The 19,117-nt window shown below is 36.2% G+C and overlaps 1 protein-coding gene across 1 annotated transcript; it reads right to left on the bottom strand.

The window, feature by feature from the left end:
• Positions 1–6,771: 6,771 nt before the first annotated feature.
• On the bottom strand, positions 6,772–15,225 carry LOC149812895 (putative xyloglucan endotransglucosylase/hydrolase protein 33). Its single transcript, XM_089991010.1, has 6 exons — positions 15,209–15,225; positions 11,440–11,631; positions 10,919–11,088; positions 10,729–10,829; positions 9,445–9,653; positions 6,772–7,374 (listed from the first exon to the last, which is right to left on the bottom strand). Exons 1-6 carry the CDS (start codon positions 15,223–15,225, stop codon positions 6,855–6,857), a joined length of 1,209 nt encoding a protein of 402 aa, XP_089847136.1. The 3' UTR covers positions 6,772–6,854.
• Positions 15,226–19,117: the final 3,892 nt, after the last annotated feature.

Genomic DNA, 19,117 nt, shown 5'->3' on the forward strand with positions numbered 1-19,117 from the left:
GTTACACCCAGAGATTTCAGATCATTGGTGATGTTGGTGAATCTGGTAAACATTTCTGTGATAGGTTCATCTTTGTTCATTTTGAACAACTCATATTTTCTAACAAGAGATGATATTTTGGCTTCTTTTACTTTGTTGGTTCCTTCATGAATAACCTCCAAAGAATGTCAAATGCCATATGCAGATTCACATATAGATATTCTGTTGAATTCATTCTGATCAATGGCACAATATAAGGCATTCATAGCCTTTGCATTTAGGTTTGCCATTTTCTTTTCTTCATCAGACCATAAGTTATAGTCTGCGGATGGAGATGTGTATGGATGCTCAACAATTTTTCATACAGCAAAGTCTATGGATTTGAGAAAGATAGTCATTCTGCACTTCCAATATCCATAGTTGGAGCCATTGAAGAAAGGAGGACGAGATGCGTGTTGACCTTCAATATCACGAGCATAAGAGGGGTGAATAGTGAAATATGATAATGATCGATAAAATAAAATAATTAAGCAATAAGGCACAACACATAAAACACAGAAGTTATACTGGTTCGGTCAATATCCAGACCTACATCCAGTCCCCAAGCAAACCACTTGAGATTCCACTATAACATCCGAGTTACCGGATAAATAGTACAACACCCTCTTCCCAAGAGGTCTTCTTCTCTCAACAGAGAAGGGGCACACCCTCTTCCCAAGAGGTCTTCTTCTCTCAACAGAGAAGGGCAACACCCTCTTTCACAGAGGTCTACTTCTTTAAACAAATAAGGAATACAGTGAATAACAGAGTTACAATACTTCCTATAGAACCTTCAGAATGATATGAATGCACGAATGAAGGATTCGAAGAATGTTCTGTTTTTCACTCAGAGGATACTCTTTGTCAAAGAGATGGACTTGACTTTTTCTCTTTTCTTCCTTTTTCTTTTTCTCTTTCTTTTTCAAGGCTCTCTTTTCAAATCACGAATAGAAATATTTCTCTTTGTAAGCTCACACGTCTATTTCATTCCATGTTTGAATAGTTTATTTGAGTGTGTTTATATAGCCTTTAAAAAGTAGTCGTTACATTTTGGAATTGTAACTTTTTGAAATGTGAAATGTTATGTCATTTCAAAAATATCTTTTAGAGAAGATCGAGAATGCCTTTTTCCATAAGAGTAAAATAGAGGGTACACCAGTCGTTGTATTGTTTTAGGTAATACATATTTTATGTAAAAAGTCTATTTCTTACAATAGTACATTGAACGTTGGGTTGTAGTTTTGTCTTTATTCTAATTAATGATTTGAGGTACATTAGTACTTCTTTGCTTTAAATGAGTGTAAGTACTATGAGTGTTTTGAGATATTTATTTGTACATAGTCATGTCAAGTGTTTTCTTTATGTTGTGTTTTTCAAAGTCTCCAGAGAGAATAAGGACCAAAAGAAGGTCGGCATTCTTTGAGAAGGATATTTAACAAGGATTTGTTACAGAAGGCATTTAATGCTTTGTAGAGAGAATGACGACTTCAAGTAAGTCGACATTCTATGGTTATGAAAAAAAATAACTAGAGAGAATGATGACTTCAAGTAAGTCGACATTCTATGGTTATGAAAAAAGGTAACTAGAGTCCTTTTAAAAACATATTTTATTTGTTTTTCTTATGTGTAGCCGATTTACGTTTTTGTCTTCTTCTTGTATTAAGAAACATTTCATTAAAGAAGATAACTAAAGTCTTTTCAAAAACATATTTTATTTGTTTTTCTTATGTAGTCGATTTTATGTTTTTGTCTTCTTATAAAAAATATTTCTTTAAAGAGGGAAAACTAGAGTCTTTTCAAAAACATATTTTATTTGTTTTCTCCATGTAGTCGATGTTATGTTTGTTTGTCTTTTTCCGACATTCCTATTTTCATGTTGTCTTGTATATAGTGTAAGGTACAATGACAAAATGTCTTTTTCATAAAAGGTTGTAAGAAGGTACAATTATTATATGACAAAATATCTTTTTCATAAAAGGTTGTAAGAAGGTACACTTATTGGTTTTCAAAAAGGAGTTTTTTTTTTTGAAACTATCGTATACTTTTATGATATAGTGTTTATGAATGAGTATGTAATATGCAATATGCAAGTTCTTGAAGGTTCTGTTACAAAAGACTCTAAAGAAGAAAAAAATCTTCATCTTGAGGTAGCCGATCTCTTCATTTGAACTTTAGGAAAGCATGGCTCATCAAGCTTTTTCTTCAAGGAGTATGATTGCACCATAGTTGTACTTGAACAGGAAGTCTCCATCCTTATTGGGTGAGATATCCTTGCATCAAATTCTCGTTAGATTTATGGCAAAACATATTCAGTCATAATATAACATTATTTCAAGAGAACATATTATCATATCATATAAAATCAAATGAGACAGTGTATCATATTATGTGACATCAAAACCGAGTTTCTCAACACTCAATACCTCAGCCCAATAGCTACACAAGCCACACTCAACTAACATCATTCTTATGCCATGCCTTCAGTCATATATTGCACATTCTTGCAATACAAGAACTAAAAGCTCATACTCACATAAGTACTATAACACATATTGCAACATTTGCAAATAGAACACAAGCAAAGTCGTGTCTATGCAAATCACATAGTGCCTCACTTACACTATTGATAAAATAGTACTTCTTTTACCAGAAATACTGGAAAAAAAAACATGTATAAACTTATGCATCATATCATGCATGCATGCTCATGTACTCATGCATTTCAACTCAAACCGGGTCCCTTATTAGAGCACCCAATATAATTTCATGTAATAACCAAAAAATATCATAAACATTAGCCTCCTAATTTATTCTTGGGGTGATTCACTTGAATCCCATGCTTAACAACCTAAACCCAAACTAAAATACCAAGAAAACTCATTTGGGAAACTAAGGAGTTGACTTTGAAAATTTAGAAATTGACTCTCTTAAATCAAGGGTCGACTCTTTTTGAAAAAGAGTTGACTCTCTTTATCTGAGGTAGACTCTTTTTTAGAAAGTGTTGACTCTCTTAAATCAGGGGTTGACTATTTTTCAGAAAGAGTCGACTCTATGAACATAAGAGTCGACCCTCGATTGGCTTTACTCATGGAACGGTAACAAAGGCGTCGACTCTCTAAACACGAGAGTCGACTCTTGTACTACAAAACAGACGAACCGAAGGTGAGAAATAATAGGGGTCGACTTCTGTGTTTGGATATAGTTGAAAATAGCTTGAAAACTCCAAAAAATGATGGTTCAAGCATGGATTCATGCTTAGGTTTTATTCTTTACATAAGGAGAATAAAACTACACAACAGGAAATTTCGGAATCACATTCTAAACCAAAATTTCAAGATATATATTAAGCATAACATGAAGTTTCCCCCAAATCTCATGGTTTCTCAAAAATACAAGCTGACAAAGCATCTACATGCCACATACTTCCTAGAAATCATAGGAGTAGGGCACTATACCTTCTTGAAGCATGCAAGAACACCAAAAATAGAAATATAGAAATTCCTTAAGATTAGTCCAAATTCACATAAACTCCTCAAGGTATTAAAACTCCTCCAAATAGTGGGTTCAAGTAATTCAGCCCCTCCTCCTTGCAACAAACTTAACAAGGATTAAGAGAAGAAGAAAATGGAGGTGAGGGAGAGAGAGTAAGGGAAATTGTGCTTACTGTTTGGTAGTGTAGGAGAGAAGGTGGTAGAGATGAGAGGCAATATGCGTTAATCTAAATGGGTTACTTAAAGTTAACTCATTTTTTTATACCCATTTTTAAGATAGGTTCTATGGCAATTAAAAAAGAAAGAGTGAGGCCACTTGGCTTCACCAGTATACCTATTACCCATAATACAGATAGATTTAGCGTTAACCAAATTTTCATCTTAAATTTGCCCATTTTTGTAGACCTAACTACAAGACTGCCATAACCCTTGAGAACCAATGTCTATTTCAAGAATTTCTTCTATGTCCCTATGACAAGATAACCTAACTTTTTATTAGGAATACCAGGTATGTCCCATGCCCAAAAAGCCTATCATCTTTTTCAAAAATAATGACTATGACCTGAATCCAAATGGGATCAATCCAAACCTGAATTCAACCGGTTTGAAAACCAAATCCATGAGAAATAAATATTTATCAATTATAAAACATTTATAACTCAAATTTATCATTTATAAAATTTGAAAAAGTCAAGATGTTATACAACCTTTCCGTATAAATGTATAAAATTGAAGACTTTCATGTTCTAATGGTTAGAAGACTTTCATGTTCTTTAGAAATGATGCATCATTTGAAGATCACATAATCATGCAATATCTGGCACCAAGTGCTTTTAACTCATAATAACAACCTAAATTATGCACATGCATAGTTTTATTAGAAACAAATGAGTTTGATGCATTCAATAAACTATGAACTAGAAAGCAAAATAGACAGATAACAAGAATTGTTGACAAAACTCCATGATGGCAACATGCTACTTAAAGGAAAACTCCATGGTGCATATTGGTATTGACTTTTGTAGGTAACTATATGTGAAAATTCTTAAAAATCATAAGCCCTAAACAACAAAATATACATAATAAGTCCACATCAACAACCAAACAAAAAGAAAAATAACAAAACAATTGATATTACATGCAAAAATGCCTAAAGATTACAAACCCTAAATAGTAAATCCGGTGACAAATATTACATGTTTATTTAAAGTAACATCCGTAATAATGAAATATGCATAAAAAGTCCACAACAACAACAAAACAAAATGAAAAGGAAACTACATTATAAAAATAATAATAAAAAATAATAGATATGTTATATAGAACGCACCTTAATAGCCAACCGAAGAAGTGGAGGAGAAGGATACAACAACCTTGCACGAGGTAGAGCAAGCAACTTTCATGAGAATGGCTAGAAGGGTTAGGGTTTTAGAGACAAAAGGATTGGGGTTACCGCACTTTCCATATATACAAACGAGAAAAAGAAAAGAAAACCTAAATGTGCATTTATATGCCACAAAATTTTGCAAGAAAAAGTAAATTCGCAATACAAATGCAATTCAAATAAGAGATTTCACAATATCGGACTTTTGCAAATATTTTAGAGATTTACAATACATCATGCAATACTCGTCAATAATTTTGCAATTATCGGATTTCTGCAAATTTTTGAGTGAAACTCGTGACGAGTTTCATTGTTTGAATTTTTGTATTTTTTTTTTGGAACTTCACAACCTCATATGCTATTTTGTTGACAAGTTTCATGGGTATATTATTTTAGTGTCATCATGTACGAAAATAAAAAATTTGTACATGCGAAGGGTAAAAGTGACAAGCAAAAATTGAGAACCTGCGATATTGTTCATTAGACAAATTTGGTAAATTGTGGAGTATTTTAAAAAATGCATAATTTTGCCATACAATATGGTCATGTTTTGTTTTTAATACATATCGCCTTCTTGATAACCTCATTTTAATATATTTTAATATATATATATATATATATATATATATATATATATATATATATATATATATATATATATATATATATATATATATATATATATATATATATGAATCTGGGTCATATTTGAAACTAATAGGCTCCAATTGATTGACGGGACTTACCGTCCAGACAACTTGTCCTGGACAGTTTCTTTGGACCCCTAGGATTCAACTCTTGTCTCCCTACATAGTGGGAGAAAAGTTACACTTGCATTCCATTCTGGTGACACTAGCATCCCATGTTTGATGGGCCACATGGGTCTCACATGGTTTGGAACACAACAGTTCTTGAATGCACTCATATGGTTGAACCCCTATTTGGATCTCACAGGGGGAAGTTGTTCGACAAAATTTGACCCCATGTATATGTTTAATATGGCAAAATTGTAAGAATAAACCCAATTTTTTGACATAAAAATACGATTTTTTTTAGAGAGAGTTGAAAAATTCAGAATTTTGTAGGCCATTGTTTTTTTAACTCGCAGGAAATCCACTATACACATAGAAAAAACATGATTCAAGGACCAGCTTTTATTAAATCAAACATGTAGATCACATCTGCAAGGTCAGTGGCGCAAAAAAGTAAAAAAATAATAAACTTAAAAATTTGGAGTTTTTGACTAAGGGTTCCTTATACGTGAGGCTAGCCAATATTATCCTACATAACCGTGGGTAGATCAGGTGCAATCACATTGCACAATTTAAGTGTGCCGCTGTCCCTGACTGCCCTCCATCTCTGGGATATGCCTGTCAGCTGTGGGGCCTAACAGAAGATGGAAGACAGATAAGGTGTAGCGGCATACTAAAGTGTGCAATGTCATTGCACTTTATCTGCAGTCTATATAACCCAACCTGTTTACTTTTTGACAAAAGGGTTTTCCCATTTTTGACAGATTAATTAACATATAAGTTCCCATCATAATTAACCACATCTGCAAGTCTATTATAAGATTGGAGTTGGATCAAAATCTGGATCTAGACTGACTCCTCAAAAAGGGATATTGCGTCAATCCTTACCCGACCCGTATCCGACCAATCTTTCATTCCTAAATTCTCTCATTCTCACTCTCACTCTCACTCTCTCTTTGTATTATTGTAATTTGTAAAATATGCCAAGCCACTACGAGAATCCAAAACTCTTAAACTCGATAACATGCATTGCCGACAATGATAGAGAATCTCCTCGTTTAAATTTTAGTTGCGTTAACAATCTAAATACATAGTCTCTCTCTCTCTCTCTCTCTCTCTCTCTCTCTCTCTCTCTCTCTCTCTGACTGGAACAGCTTGTCATATTTTCAATACTACTATTATTGACCAACTATCCTTCTTGGTGGCTTACTAATGTGGGGCAGGAGGTGCATGTGCCTTCTTAGTGCCTCCATGCCTTGAGAAAGGAGGCATCATTGTGATATCATTCATCCAGTCATCCTCATCTCCATCCTGCAGGAAACCCACCTCCCTTTGATCCTTGCACTCTGGTGGCATCACTGAGAACCGGTTTGCATCCTCACAGTAAGAGTAGAACATGTATGTCCTTCTAGCCCATTCCATCCCAATCCTCTGCTGCTCGGTCAGACCGACAAACTCGCTGCCGTTTATCGGGTCAATGCCTGAGCTGTCGCCGCGCTCGCCGCAGGTTGACTCGGACTGGTTCCATACACAGCCAACCAATTCGAGCCCAGTGAATGAAGTCACAAATGGTGCATACTTGTAGTTCACTCCATACCGACCCCCATTTGTGGCCCATTTGGATCCGTCCCATATTGTGGAGCACACCGACATGGGCTTCATTGCGTAGGCCCCACCGACGGCCTGGCTGTGGTTCACCTGTCTTATTGCTATATTGTCAACAAAGAACCTGCACAGGGTTTTTAATTCAATCCAATTACATTGATGAATCCAAGAACATGCATGCGACATCCATCGTGCAGGCACATGCAAGTGACACGTGTTGCTTGAGTGTGCGGATCGCTGTTTGCTTGATTGGGGAGTCCAAAGTAGGTGCCTACCAAAGTTAGGAGCCTACCGCTCTGCAATGGAGTTTTAGTGATGGTTTTTGGCAAATCTAACTCCACAGATGCATTCAACATGGTCGATGTTCTAGTCTAGAACTAAGCCGATCTTGTTTTTTATGGAAAAATTAAAACATTTATCTTTCAGCTTGAATATTTATGAAAATTGTAAACTATTGATTTTTAAACCTTATAAGAACCAGCCTAAGTGTGCATACTCATGGTAGGGATATCAACGGGTCAGTTTGGTGGTTTGGACCCAGGTCGAACCAAATTTGATCCCGATTTTCGGGTATGGTATCAGGTCAAGGCTCGAGTCTAATAGAGTCCACTATCAGAGAAACCATACCTGGACACGATAAGAACTACATGAACCAGATTCAAACCATACCCAATAAAATAATATTTTTGATCATTTGGTCTCCATCGGAATTAGGGTCGGGCTCGAGTATGGTATAAATTAAACAAACTATACCCAGATCCATGTATTAATTGGATTTTTGGGTCCGAACCCAAGTCTTAATTAGGTCTTATTATTTATCACCATACCCGGACCCTATAGGGTTTGGTCCAAGTCGAGTCTAGGTAAACCAGACTCATTGACACACCTAATAGTCAGAATTGAAAAAAATCCTTCAGAGACCCTGTAAACTAACTGTAGGCGTGGATCGGAGTAGGCGGCTACTCCCTACTCATATAGAGTGAGATATAGGTGCCTACCAAAGTTAGTAGCATTGCGTGAGTTAACAAGGGTTTTTCGAGGTGTTTTTCACAAAATCTGACCCTATAGATGCTTTCAAACATGTTTGATTTTCTAGAAACCAACACTTGGAATATGTTTTTTTTATGAAAAAGCATGAGTTTTTTAGTATGGATATTTATGAAGATTGTTGACCATAGATTTTCAAACCTTATGGCAGAATTGAACGATTCAAGAGTTCAGTCTTATAAAATCAAGCATGCAGAGTACATTTGTATGATCAAATTCGAGAAAAACGTGAGAAAAAAGACATTCAAAAGACCAGTAGGCTGGCAATATTCATAGATTGAAGTAAGTAGCTATCCCCTACTCATATACAGTAGGGAGTAGGGTTCTACCAAAGTTAGGAACCTACCACAAGAGAATGGGTGGTTTTTAGAATATTTAATAACTTTGATCCCGTATATGCATTTGACTGTATATTTGCTAGAAAACAACACTTGGATTGTGTTTTTCTATGAAAAAACATGAAATTTTCAGCTTAAATATTTATCAAAATTATACACCATTGATTTTCAAACCTTAATTATAAAAACCTGGCTATGTGTCAGCATTGGATTATCCAAGAGTCCATTCTTATAAAATCTAGAATGATTTTTCAATGTAAAAAAGACAAAAAATACTATTTTATCGAGTATGAGACCCAGGTTTGGTTTCATGTAATTCTTACAGAACCCAGGTATGGTTTTTCTTATACTAGACCAGATCACACCTGACACACCACCTCAAAGTCAGATCCTAATTCATAACCAGATCCAACCCATTGACACCCCCCTACAGCCGATTAAATGCATCTACAGGGTCAGATCAAGCTGATACAGCCTGCACCTATATTTCAAACTAGATAGTATGGCACATTCTACCGACTACAGCTGTATGGTGTCTCAACTGCATGTCAACAATCCAATAAAGGAAGGGAACATCAACAGGATGCTTAGTCCTTTCCTTCACGGTTGGAAGAATAAATTATCCACCCAACGCCCACCTCTGTGGGCCTGTAGGCTTTAATTACAGAGACTCCAGTGAACACCAATGAAACATCTAAAACATCCCATCTGATCACCAGAAAGAGCACATAAAACACCATTTTTTTTAACCTTTAGTGGCGCTTTATAGTGTTCAAAGTACTGTTGATTTTCGCTGAATCCATACTTACACGATGTGGTGGTCGTTCCATAGAATGCTGTACTGATGAAATTGTTGAGAAGGGTCGAACCAGAGATGGAACCTCTCTTCCTTGCCTTCACTAACACGGCCATTCCCATAGATGTTAGTCTGCAAAACCCATTCTTTTCTCTTCACGTGGCCCAGGAATTCGAAGTCGATCTCGTCATGGTTGTGAGGGTAAGCATCTGCATTTGACATCTACATACAAAAACTCTTACATAACCACACACATTTTAAGAAAAATTAACAAAATATAAAACATACACACATATAAGAAAAGTGGTAGCTGCCTACCACCAGCATACTGTGAGCGAACCAGTCTTTTCAGATTGTTTTTGCAGAATGAACGATTTCTTAGAAAACGACACTTGAATCATGTTTATCGATAAAAAAAAACATGATTTTTTAAACCTTGAATATCTATAAAAATTTTAGACCATAAATTTCTAAACTTTATAAAAGCCTACTTGTGTGGTGGGATTGAACGATCCATGAGTCGGTTCCTATAAAACTAAGCATGTAGAATACCAGTGCATAGTCACGTTTAAGAAAAATATGAAAAAAAAAACCCTTCAATGGCTTGATAAACTCACTGTAGGCCAAAAATGACATTTTTCCATGATATACCAATACCACATTTACCATGTATAATTTATGGAACTTGTTTTTATAGGGACAAATTAGTAGGATTAGTATGTCAATACTAGAGGTTCCCATCAGTGGGCGTGTGATCACGCACACATACATATCTACACATGCATAGAAGTGCAAACTCTTACGGGCCTATGCCAGACACGGTGTTTAAAAAGAAAATAATACAAAGATGACTTTTATTGGCCATTTTGACTTCCATTATATATATAGTGAAATGCGTAGCTACTTGATTAATAGCTACTTAACCCGTGCTTAATCGTGCTGACCATCCATCGTGAGCGTGATCAACGGTCAGCGAGCAAAAAAAATCCAAAACAATGCTGTTTTGGTGCACAAACGAGCAAAAAACTCATTTAACAGTGTTTTTATGCACCGCTAAGTGGTCCACAAGGATATGAGCAACATTTTCAAAATAGTTTTTAGTAGCATTTTTATGCGCTGCTAAAGGTCCCAGCAGAACTAGGACCTTTAGCGGTGTTGTAAAAGCGCCACTAATACCTATTTTCACTGGTTTTGTGCATTTTTGCTTGTTTTTGCATAAAAAAAAACTGAGTGTCCATAGTGCACTCGATGGACGCCCAGCAACATCAAGCAGTGCAGAGAGAGAGAGAGAGATTACATAGAACGCCACTACTATTCCAGCAGAGTATGAGGAAGGCAACTTGATGGCTGAACTGAAGAAACCATGATGGTATCTATCTTGAGAGCTGAATCCAGAGCCTGCAGGAAAAAACAAACAAGAAGCAGAAAAACCACATGATCAAAGGCTCCCCACAAATTTATATATTGTGAGCAAAAGAACAAGGTACCTGAATTCCTATCAAGGGTGAGATCAACATACGATCCGTCATTGGAGTGCCTGATATTGGAGACTCCCCAAGTGTCATAGAAGCCCTGTTTGAAGGTGAGGTGTGGGAACAGATCTGTATAACGAGTCTGATTCTCGGGGATAAAATCAATCTCTTTCTTCACACATTCTCTGAATTCTATGCATGAAATCAGTGTCATGAACAACAAAGAAAGGAGGGTAGAGAAGGATGGTTTCATTCTCTCTCTCTCTCTTTTGAGCTGCCCATCAACGATACTTTTGTTCATATATATATATATGGAGATGCAGTCAATAAATGGACAGATAGATTGGTACTACAAAATCATCTGTTAGATACCCGACTCGGGTCTTACTTGAAACCAGTTAGTTTTATGGTTTCTGTTTCCGTATTAATCAAAAATTAATAAAGACCCATTTTCTCACAGTGAAACCAAATTTATGAGATGACAAGATGGAAGTTAGGTGTAGTCCCTGGTTGGCAAGGGAGATATGGAGTTTTACGCCAATGAAATCGATGGAGGATTAGGTGCAATGTAATTGCACGCTGTGCCCTGCTGCACCTGATCACCCTCCATTATTGCTTGAGTCCTACAGCTGACAAGCTGTATCTCAAAGTGGAAGGTGATAAGGTGCACTAGCACACTAAAAGTGTGCAATCGTTGCACTTGATCCTCCCTCAATCCGGTGAGCAAGCTAGGAGGATTGAGCCATATGCAATTAATATTACCGAAAATTGGTAATAATGGATTTGCACCATACAAGCCTCCATTATCTTGGCCCCCACGTGATTAGATGGAGAGGATTCGAACTTTGATAAGGTAAGGACAAAATGTGTCAACTCAGATCAGGCCACGGACAGTAATGATTTCAAAACAGAGAAAATTTGTGTTTTGACGTATCACCTGATTCGACCTCGTCACCTGGGAATAGCCTGTGGACTCATGTATGGCTCACATTCATTATCACCAACTTTTGGTGATATCGCATCTTTTATGACCGTGGATCCCTTTCAAAAAAATGGAAAGCTTTTTTGGTGAGACCCACTCATTTAAGGATTTCTCTGTGTAACCTAACACATCCATCTGGGTTTGTTTTATAGGAATTATATTTTCACATAAATCTTAATATCGTATAAGAATTCAAGCACCATTCTAAGTTTCTTTTGTGTGTGTGTGTGTACAAGCTCTAAGAGTGTGTTTGGATTGAGAAATTTTCAGGGATTCATTATTTAAGAAAACAACTGCCGTCTATTGACAATTGAGATGGCCATTCTGAATGTACAATCCAAAGCTTTCATAAAAAGCTCATTTGAACTCATGAAATAGGCTAAGCAAGCTGAACAACCAATGTTCGGCTCGGCTATAGACTCTTACTCGTTAATTGCTAATAAATTATATATATTTTAAGGAGTGTAGATGGTTGGAACGTTTGACTTGCAAGCAATTAAGTTCAGAATTTAAATAGAATTCTACTGCTTGCAAGTTTGAAATAATTATTTATTTCATTAATAAGCTAGTTCCAGCTTGACTCAATGGGTTTAAGGTCTAAATAAAGTTTCAATTCTAAAAAGTATAATATTTTTTAAAATATGCCGGTTGGTGCTCCGAGGTGATAGGAAAGGATATGAATGCTTTGAACCTCACCGAGGACATGGCATTGGATAGAAATGATTGGAGGAGAAGGATTCATGTGGAAGACCCAGAATGATTTTCTTTTTTGGTTCATATGGCCGACCCCAATTGTTTTGGGATGAAGGCGTAGTTGTTGTATGCCGGTTGGTGCTCGGCTCATTTTACTCGGGCTCTTTATGAGCTCAAGCTATGATTGGCTCGACCCAAGAAAAGAGCCGAGCTTGAACACCCTCAGCTTGGTTCATTCGCTCATTTAAGAGCCCTACTCAAAGCTGTAGTTAGAGGGCATCCCTTGACACAAAGTTGAAGTACCCCAGTGGGCAGAAGGGATCAACACTTTATCCTAATTAAGTTAATACAAGTCATCAATTTAATATGATCCCCAGATCAAACTTTGAGACCCACCATTTGACTCATTTGAAACCGGTTTGATTCCTCATAGTTGGAACTCAATTGATGGTTGTCTGTTAAAAGTTGATGGTTTGCTACACCAAGAAAAGAGGGAGTCTCATTGTCTTTTTCTCAAAAAAAGAAAAAGAAAAGAGGGAGTCTCTCATGTTTTATGTGAAACCTTTAACCTCTTCTTCATCTTTTTTTCTTTTTCACTTTTGTTTTATTTATTTTAATGCTTTAAAGGAAGCAGAAATGAATTAATTATCAACTCTGCAGCACAACACGGGGAACCATGAGCCCTTACTGTGCGGGTTGGTTCACCTACTCTCTGTACAAATGGAGGCCTTTCATTGATATAAACAATAAAGAATGCACCAATCTAAAAGTCTGCAGAACCTTCTCTTTACAGGAACAACTTGACACGATACTACATATAAACAAACGGAAATTGTTTGAATAATTTACAAAAAGCTGCACAACTGATCAGGTATTTATAAAAAGCATGCAATGTTTGGGTTATTGCATTTAAGTGCCGGCGCAACAGAAGTTTTTGGCAATTCCATCCTCAATACCACATTTTGGCTAAGCCATATTTTGGCAAAACATGGAAATGGTGTTTCATCTCAATGCAAGGTTCCCAAACAGAATGTTAGCAGCTTTGTTTTGACTAAACAAAGGTCGACCTATGTGTTAGGACCAAGCATGCATGAAACATAAACTACAAAAGCAGGCAGCTAAATGTAATTAAAAAAATGTGTGGCTGTTTTTGTAAATATCTGATAAGTTAAGTGGAATTCTTGTAAACTAAATCAAATTATTTTTGCATGATTCAGCATTCTTGTTGACCAAAAGGGACCTTTATTTTCTGCTGCTAGGTGTAAAGGTATGGCAGATTTTCTAGAAAAGCTACCCTATTTTCTGTTTTAGGTTAATCTCATGGATATCTTTTTGTCTTGTACTCAATGTTGTTAAAATAGCTCAAATCAAATCAGAGCTTTTGGAATCGGCCATTTTAATGACTATGAGGCCTAACGGGACAGAACAAGAAAAGAGGGCCTAATGTGTTCAGTTCTCATATATATATATATATATATATATATATATATATATATATATATATATATATATATATAGATATATATATATATATAATGTGCATAATCAGTCTGATTTGAGCTGATTCTGCAGAATCAGCCAATTTTTTAGAGTGGCCAGATCGGCCCCTGTTTCGTTCAGTTAGAAGCTGATTTGATCTGAATCGGCCGATTTAGATCGATTTTGATAACAATGATTTTGCTATACTAACTGGATCATTTATCTAAAAAAATACCACGTCAAAATTTTGGAAATAAATTCATGACCAACTTGTTGAGTTTGAATTGAAGCTGTCTCTTCTTTCGTGTAGAGGGATATTAAGTTTGTCCCTGCCTGTTATCCTAAGTTCCTGTAACTTTGATGCTTATGTGTGGTTGCAGAATCACAATGAAGGCCTGACTGTTAGTGTTAGATCCTGTTATTGAGTTTGATCACCATCTAAAACTTTGTGATAGGGTGCCCCACCCCAATAGAGGAAATTATTTTCTACCCTCGTTTGTAAAGAGCCCTCTGGTTAGAATTCATAGGAGGAGGTTGTTTTGACCAAACATGACCTTATGAATTTGTTTAGCATAGTCAAAATTAGGGTTGACCCTTTGATCGTATTTCTTAGACACAAAAATATGTTCTAAAGGTTGAAATATTGGTATATTGTAGGCCATTGATTTTTTTAACCCTTGAAAAATCTGATATACAAGAAAAAACATAATTCAAGAGCCTGTTTCTACTAAACCAAATATGTGCATCACATCTACAGTGTCAGATCTACAGTGTCATATGTGCAAAAAGCAATTTAAAAAAAAATACAGTTTTTTCAGTAGAAAGTTCCTTACTATGAGAGTAGCAAACATTACCCTCCCATCCAATAGAGCCCTTAAAAAACACAAAAATCCTTGCATTGTTTTACTACAACAGGTATAAAATGAGTGGTACTTTAGAAATCAACCAAAATTGGGGAAGCTTGGGAAAAATCTGCCATATCTTTTACTTTATGTGTGATATTGAAGAGCCCTCCTCAAATCATAATGCCAACAGCAGCATGACTAGGGATGGCAGTGGCGTGGGAAAATAGGGCTATGCACCACCTCGCCTCGCCCCATTTGGAGCGAGGATGAAGGTTAAAATCAAAACCCGTGCAGGGATGGACTTACCTTTTCTCCTGCCCCATCCCATCCCTAATCTTTCTTTAGGGCATGTTTTATGACTTGTTCAGGTTTGGACAAAAGTTTTGTTCGTTCTGTAAAACAATTGTTCCAAGTCAAACGTTTGTTTGGATCGTACTCAGATGCTATGTTTCAAATGTCCATTGTTTGATGACGATGTGTGAATAACTTGGGCTGTCATGGATAATGGGTCAAAATAATTCATTTTGGATGGTATGACCCGATCCGCTTACCATTTTACATGTTTTAATAAGTTTATTATGGTTTTTTGCCCAAATATGGATTCAATTATGAAATTATATCTAAAATCATAAATTTTTGCTGTGAATATGGATTTGGAATTGGATTTTTGCCCCGATTATGGATCTTGAATGTGATTTTTGCCCTGATTATGGATCTCGAATGAGATTTTTGCCCCGAATATGGATTTTTGCTCTGAATATGAATCTCAAATTGGATTTTTGCCCTGAATATGAATCTCGAATGAGAGTTTTGCCCCTAATATGGATTTTTGCTCTTAATATGGATATCAAATTAGATTTTTGTCTTGAATATGGATCTCGAATCGGATTTTTGCCCCGAATATGGATCTCAAATTTGATATTTGCCCATAATATAGATATCTAATTGGATTTTGCCCCAAATATGGATTTCAATTTGGTTCTTTGCCCCAAATATGGATATCAATTTGGTTCTTTGCCCCAAATATGGTTTTTTAAAAAATATTCTACATGGTGCTCATTTATAAAAAAAAAGGTGAAGAAGATTTTCACAAAGCCAACATTTTTTTATTACCTCAAAGTCTTAAAAAAGGTAAAGAAGATTAAAAGAATCTTTCAATTCATAGCACAGAACACAGGGTTATCTATATGTGTTTGTGTACTGTCTTAGAACAGAACACAGGGTTATCTATGCATCCAAAAGTGAAATGCTCATCATAACTTTCTTAATCCATTCTTAAACTTAGAAAATTTAGAAGAATATCCCCATGCGAAGCACAGAAACAAAAAAAAAATCATCAATTTCCATTTTCACATAAACACTGCAACAAATATATGAAAAAACATAGACTAGACTTCAACAGCTCAAAAATATAATATTGTGTATCATAGTCAGATAATGTTGGATAAAGAACTTTGAAGTCAGCATTGTTGACATATTCAAATATTAGAATGGGGGTCTTTGACTGCTGATCTCTAACAATATCATGCAATTTCACAATGTTTGGGCCACCACAAAGGTTCTGCAAAATCTTTATCTCCCTCTTTATCTGCATCCACAAGATTAACCAGAGAGAGATAAAGAAATGCTAAGTAAAAAAAAAGTAACAAAAAGAATCATAGCAAGGCCATAAAATATATGAATGATGGTATTTGGCATGCTTGATAAAACTTAACACTTGTAGAAGAAAACAAAGCAGAAAAGTTGATTCACAGAAGGAACTGATGCTCGACCTACATGGAGATGTAATTTGAGGCAAATCAATTGCATGTACATAGTATCCAATGCAAATTGATACTTGTTAGTTGTTACACCCTTCCAACAAAGGGTTCGTTGTATCACCTATCATGCCTATTGGTGAATTATAGTATTCTGAGCATCCCATAGTCCACCTCTGTCCTTAAAGAACTTCGAGCAAGCCAAAATAAAAAGATAGGAGGGAGAGGGAGAGAGCTCCGAGGGAGAGTGTCGGGCGTGCAAGATGGTTTGGCGCGCTCGTCGAGAAATTTTTGTTCCTTTCATTCCTGTTATTTTTATAACAGGGGGAGGGTGGAACAAAAATAACATATGCATAAGAACGCTGCGGATAAGCGAAACGTTGTCAGCCGCATCCAACGTTTATTGAAAATCATCATTTTTAACATATTTTTTGTCTGAATCACACTGAGAACGGTGCATCAAACATACCCTTAGGGATGGCAATGGACCAAAGAAAAATGGGGCCTTGCCCTATTTGGACCAGGGATGGAGGATATAAAAAGGGGATGAAGGTTAAAATCAAAACCCGTGCGGGATAAAGGCGGGGATGGAGGGTAGGATTTTGAGACGGGGTGTGGTAGAGACCTTGTCACCCGCCCCCGCCCTGGTCCACTGCCATCCCTAAGCATGACCAATGTCTTAAGGATTCTAGATATTCTATTGTTGGATATCCAATTGGGACTTTCCATATAAATAAAAAATTCAAGAAAATCTTGATTTTCTTTGGCATAAATAATAAGGCATGTTTGGGTTTAAAACTTTATGACCATCGACTTGAATCGGCCTATTCTACAAAGGGCTGATTCAGTTTAATAACAGTATTTTTTGATATTCCAGGGGTTTTATATAATTTTTAAATATTTTTATTATCTTTTTTTAATGAAAGGTGTCATCTTCTGATAAAAACTTGACTGATTCTAGTCGATTTGGTTCGCGATTATGAATAGGCCGATTCTCTAAATCATCTTCAAAACCAATTCAGACCCAAAATCGATTCTGACAACATTGCTTTGGATCATGTCAGCTTATAAGCCTTGGTCTAAGTCATTTAGGAACTCGACGAATCATAAAGTTGTGAATCAGAATAAGAGAAAGACCATTAAAGACTTGAAGAAAAGGAGTGAGCAGTAATACGAAGGATTGTAACAAGTTGCAAAAAACATGACTAATTGGATAAGGTGGTATAGGTTATCTGGAAAAAGCCAGGCTCGGAACTACCAAATACCAAATTGTCCATTTTTATTTTTTGCTTTATTTTGGTGTTATTAATTTCATCATGCTAATAAAAATATAGATATCACTTTATTTAATTTTGAAAAGACATGATATAATTGGGGTATTATTGTGGGGGCCCGACCCAGTACTCGAACCCAGTAATAGTTATCACTTGGTTTAATTGGGAAAAGGAATGATCTAATTGGGGTATTATTGTGAGGCCTAACCCGGTACTTGGGTTGAGTATTTAGCAAAGTGCTCAGCCTATGCTCGACCTGGGTACTATGTCCTGCGAAGAGGGTGGTCGGCAAGGAGCATACCCAAGGGGGTCTCTCGTTCTCAGACCAGTACTATCTTGAGGGATGGTGATGAGTTGTAGAGCCTGATTCAACGTTTTTGCCCTTGTAGTAAAGGGGTCTGGGGGCTCCCCCCGGCACGGGTCTCAGTTTTTTTTGGGGCATATGTTTGAGACTCAGTTTCTTATGGATCAGACCTGATTCATTTAGGTTTAGGGTTGTCACCATTGCCTTGTATAAATTCTTTCTTTTCTTTCTCTCTTGTAACAGTTGGAAAAAAGCAATAAAGTTTTTTCTTTGGGCGGCCGTGATTTTTTACTCTCTCTCGAATTTGAGGGGAGGCTTTTTCACTTAAATCTTTGTGTCTTTGTTGTGTTTGGTTTGATTGTTTTTGTTTATCGTTTCCTTTGGTTGTTTCTTGTTTGTGGTTTTCTTAACTGATGATAGACCCTAGCCTCAATAAATGTGGCATCTTGCTATTAGATTTGGATCTAACATTGGGAAATGAGCTGAGCTGAGCTTCTCATATCTTGAGCCATGTTGGCTTGTAAATAGCCTGTTCGAACTTGCAAAATAAGCTCGGGGCACGGTTCATCTCAACTCGTAGAAACTTGTTATTAAGTAAGAAATATATTTTATACATATTTTACATGTATATTTTTGTAATTCTATTTCTCAATTATTATTTTTTTGAAAGGCAAACTAGGGTTAGGCAGACCCCACTAGTTATTATTCAACATACCACTAGGTTTTGAGCCTGCAATGTCCCCTCACAAGGATACGTGTAATTTTATTTCGCCCAATTCTAATGCAGTGTATTTTTCTATAAACAAGCCAGCTCAAACTCGCTCATTTAACTTGATCTCATTGTGAGCTCAAACTCGGCTTGGCTCGATAAAGAATGAGT

This window comes from Nuphar pumila, chromosome 16 (genome assembly GCF_984573655.1).
Source record: "Nuphar pumila chromosome 16, dmNupPumi1.hap1.1, whole genome shotgun sequence".
Lineage (NCBI taxonomy): Eukaryota > Viridiplantae > Streptophyta > Magnoliopsida > Nymphaeales > Nymphaeaceae > Nuphar > Nuphar pumila.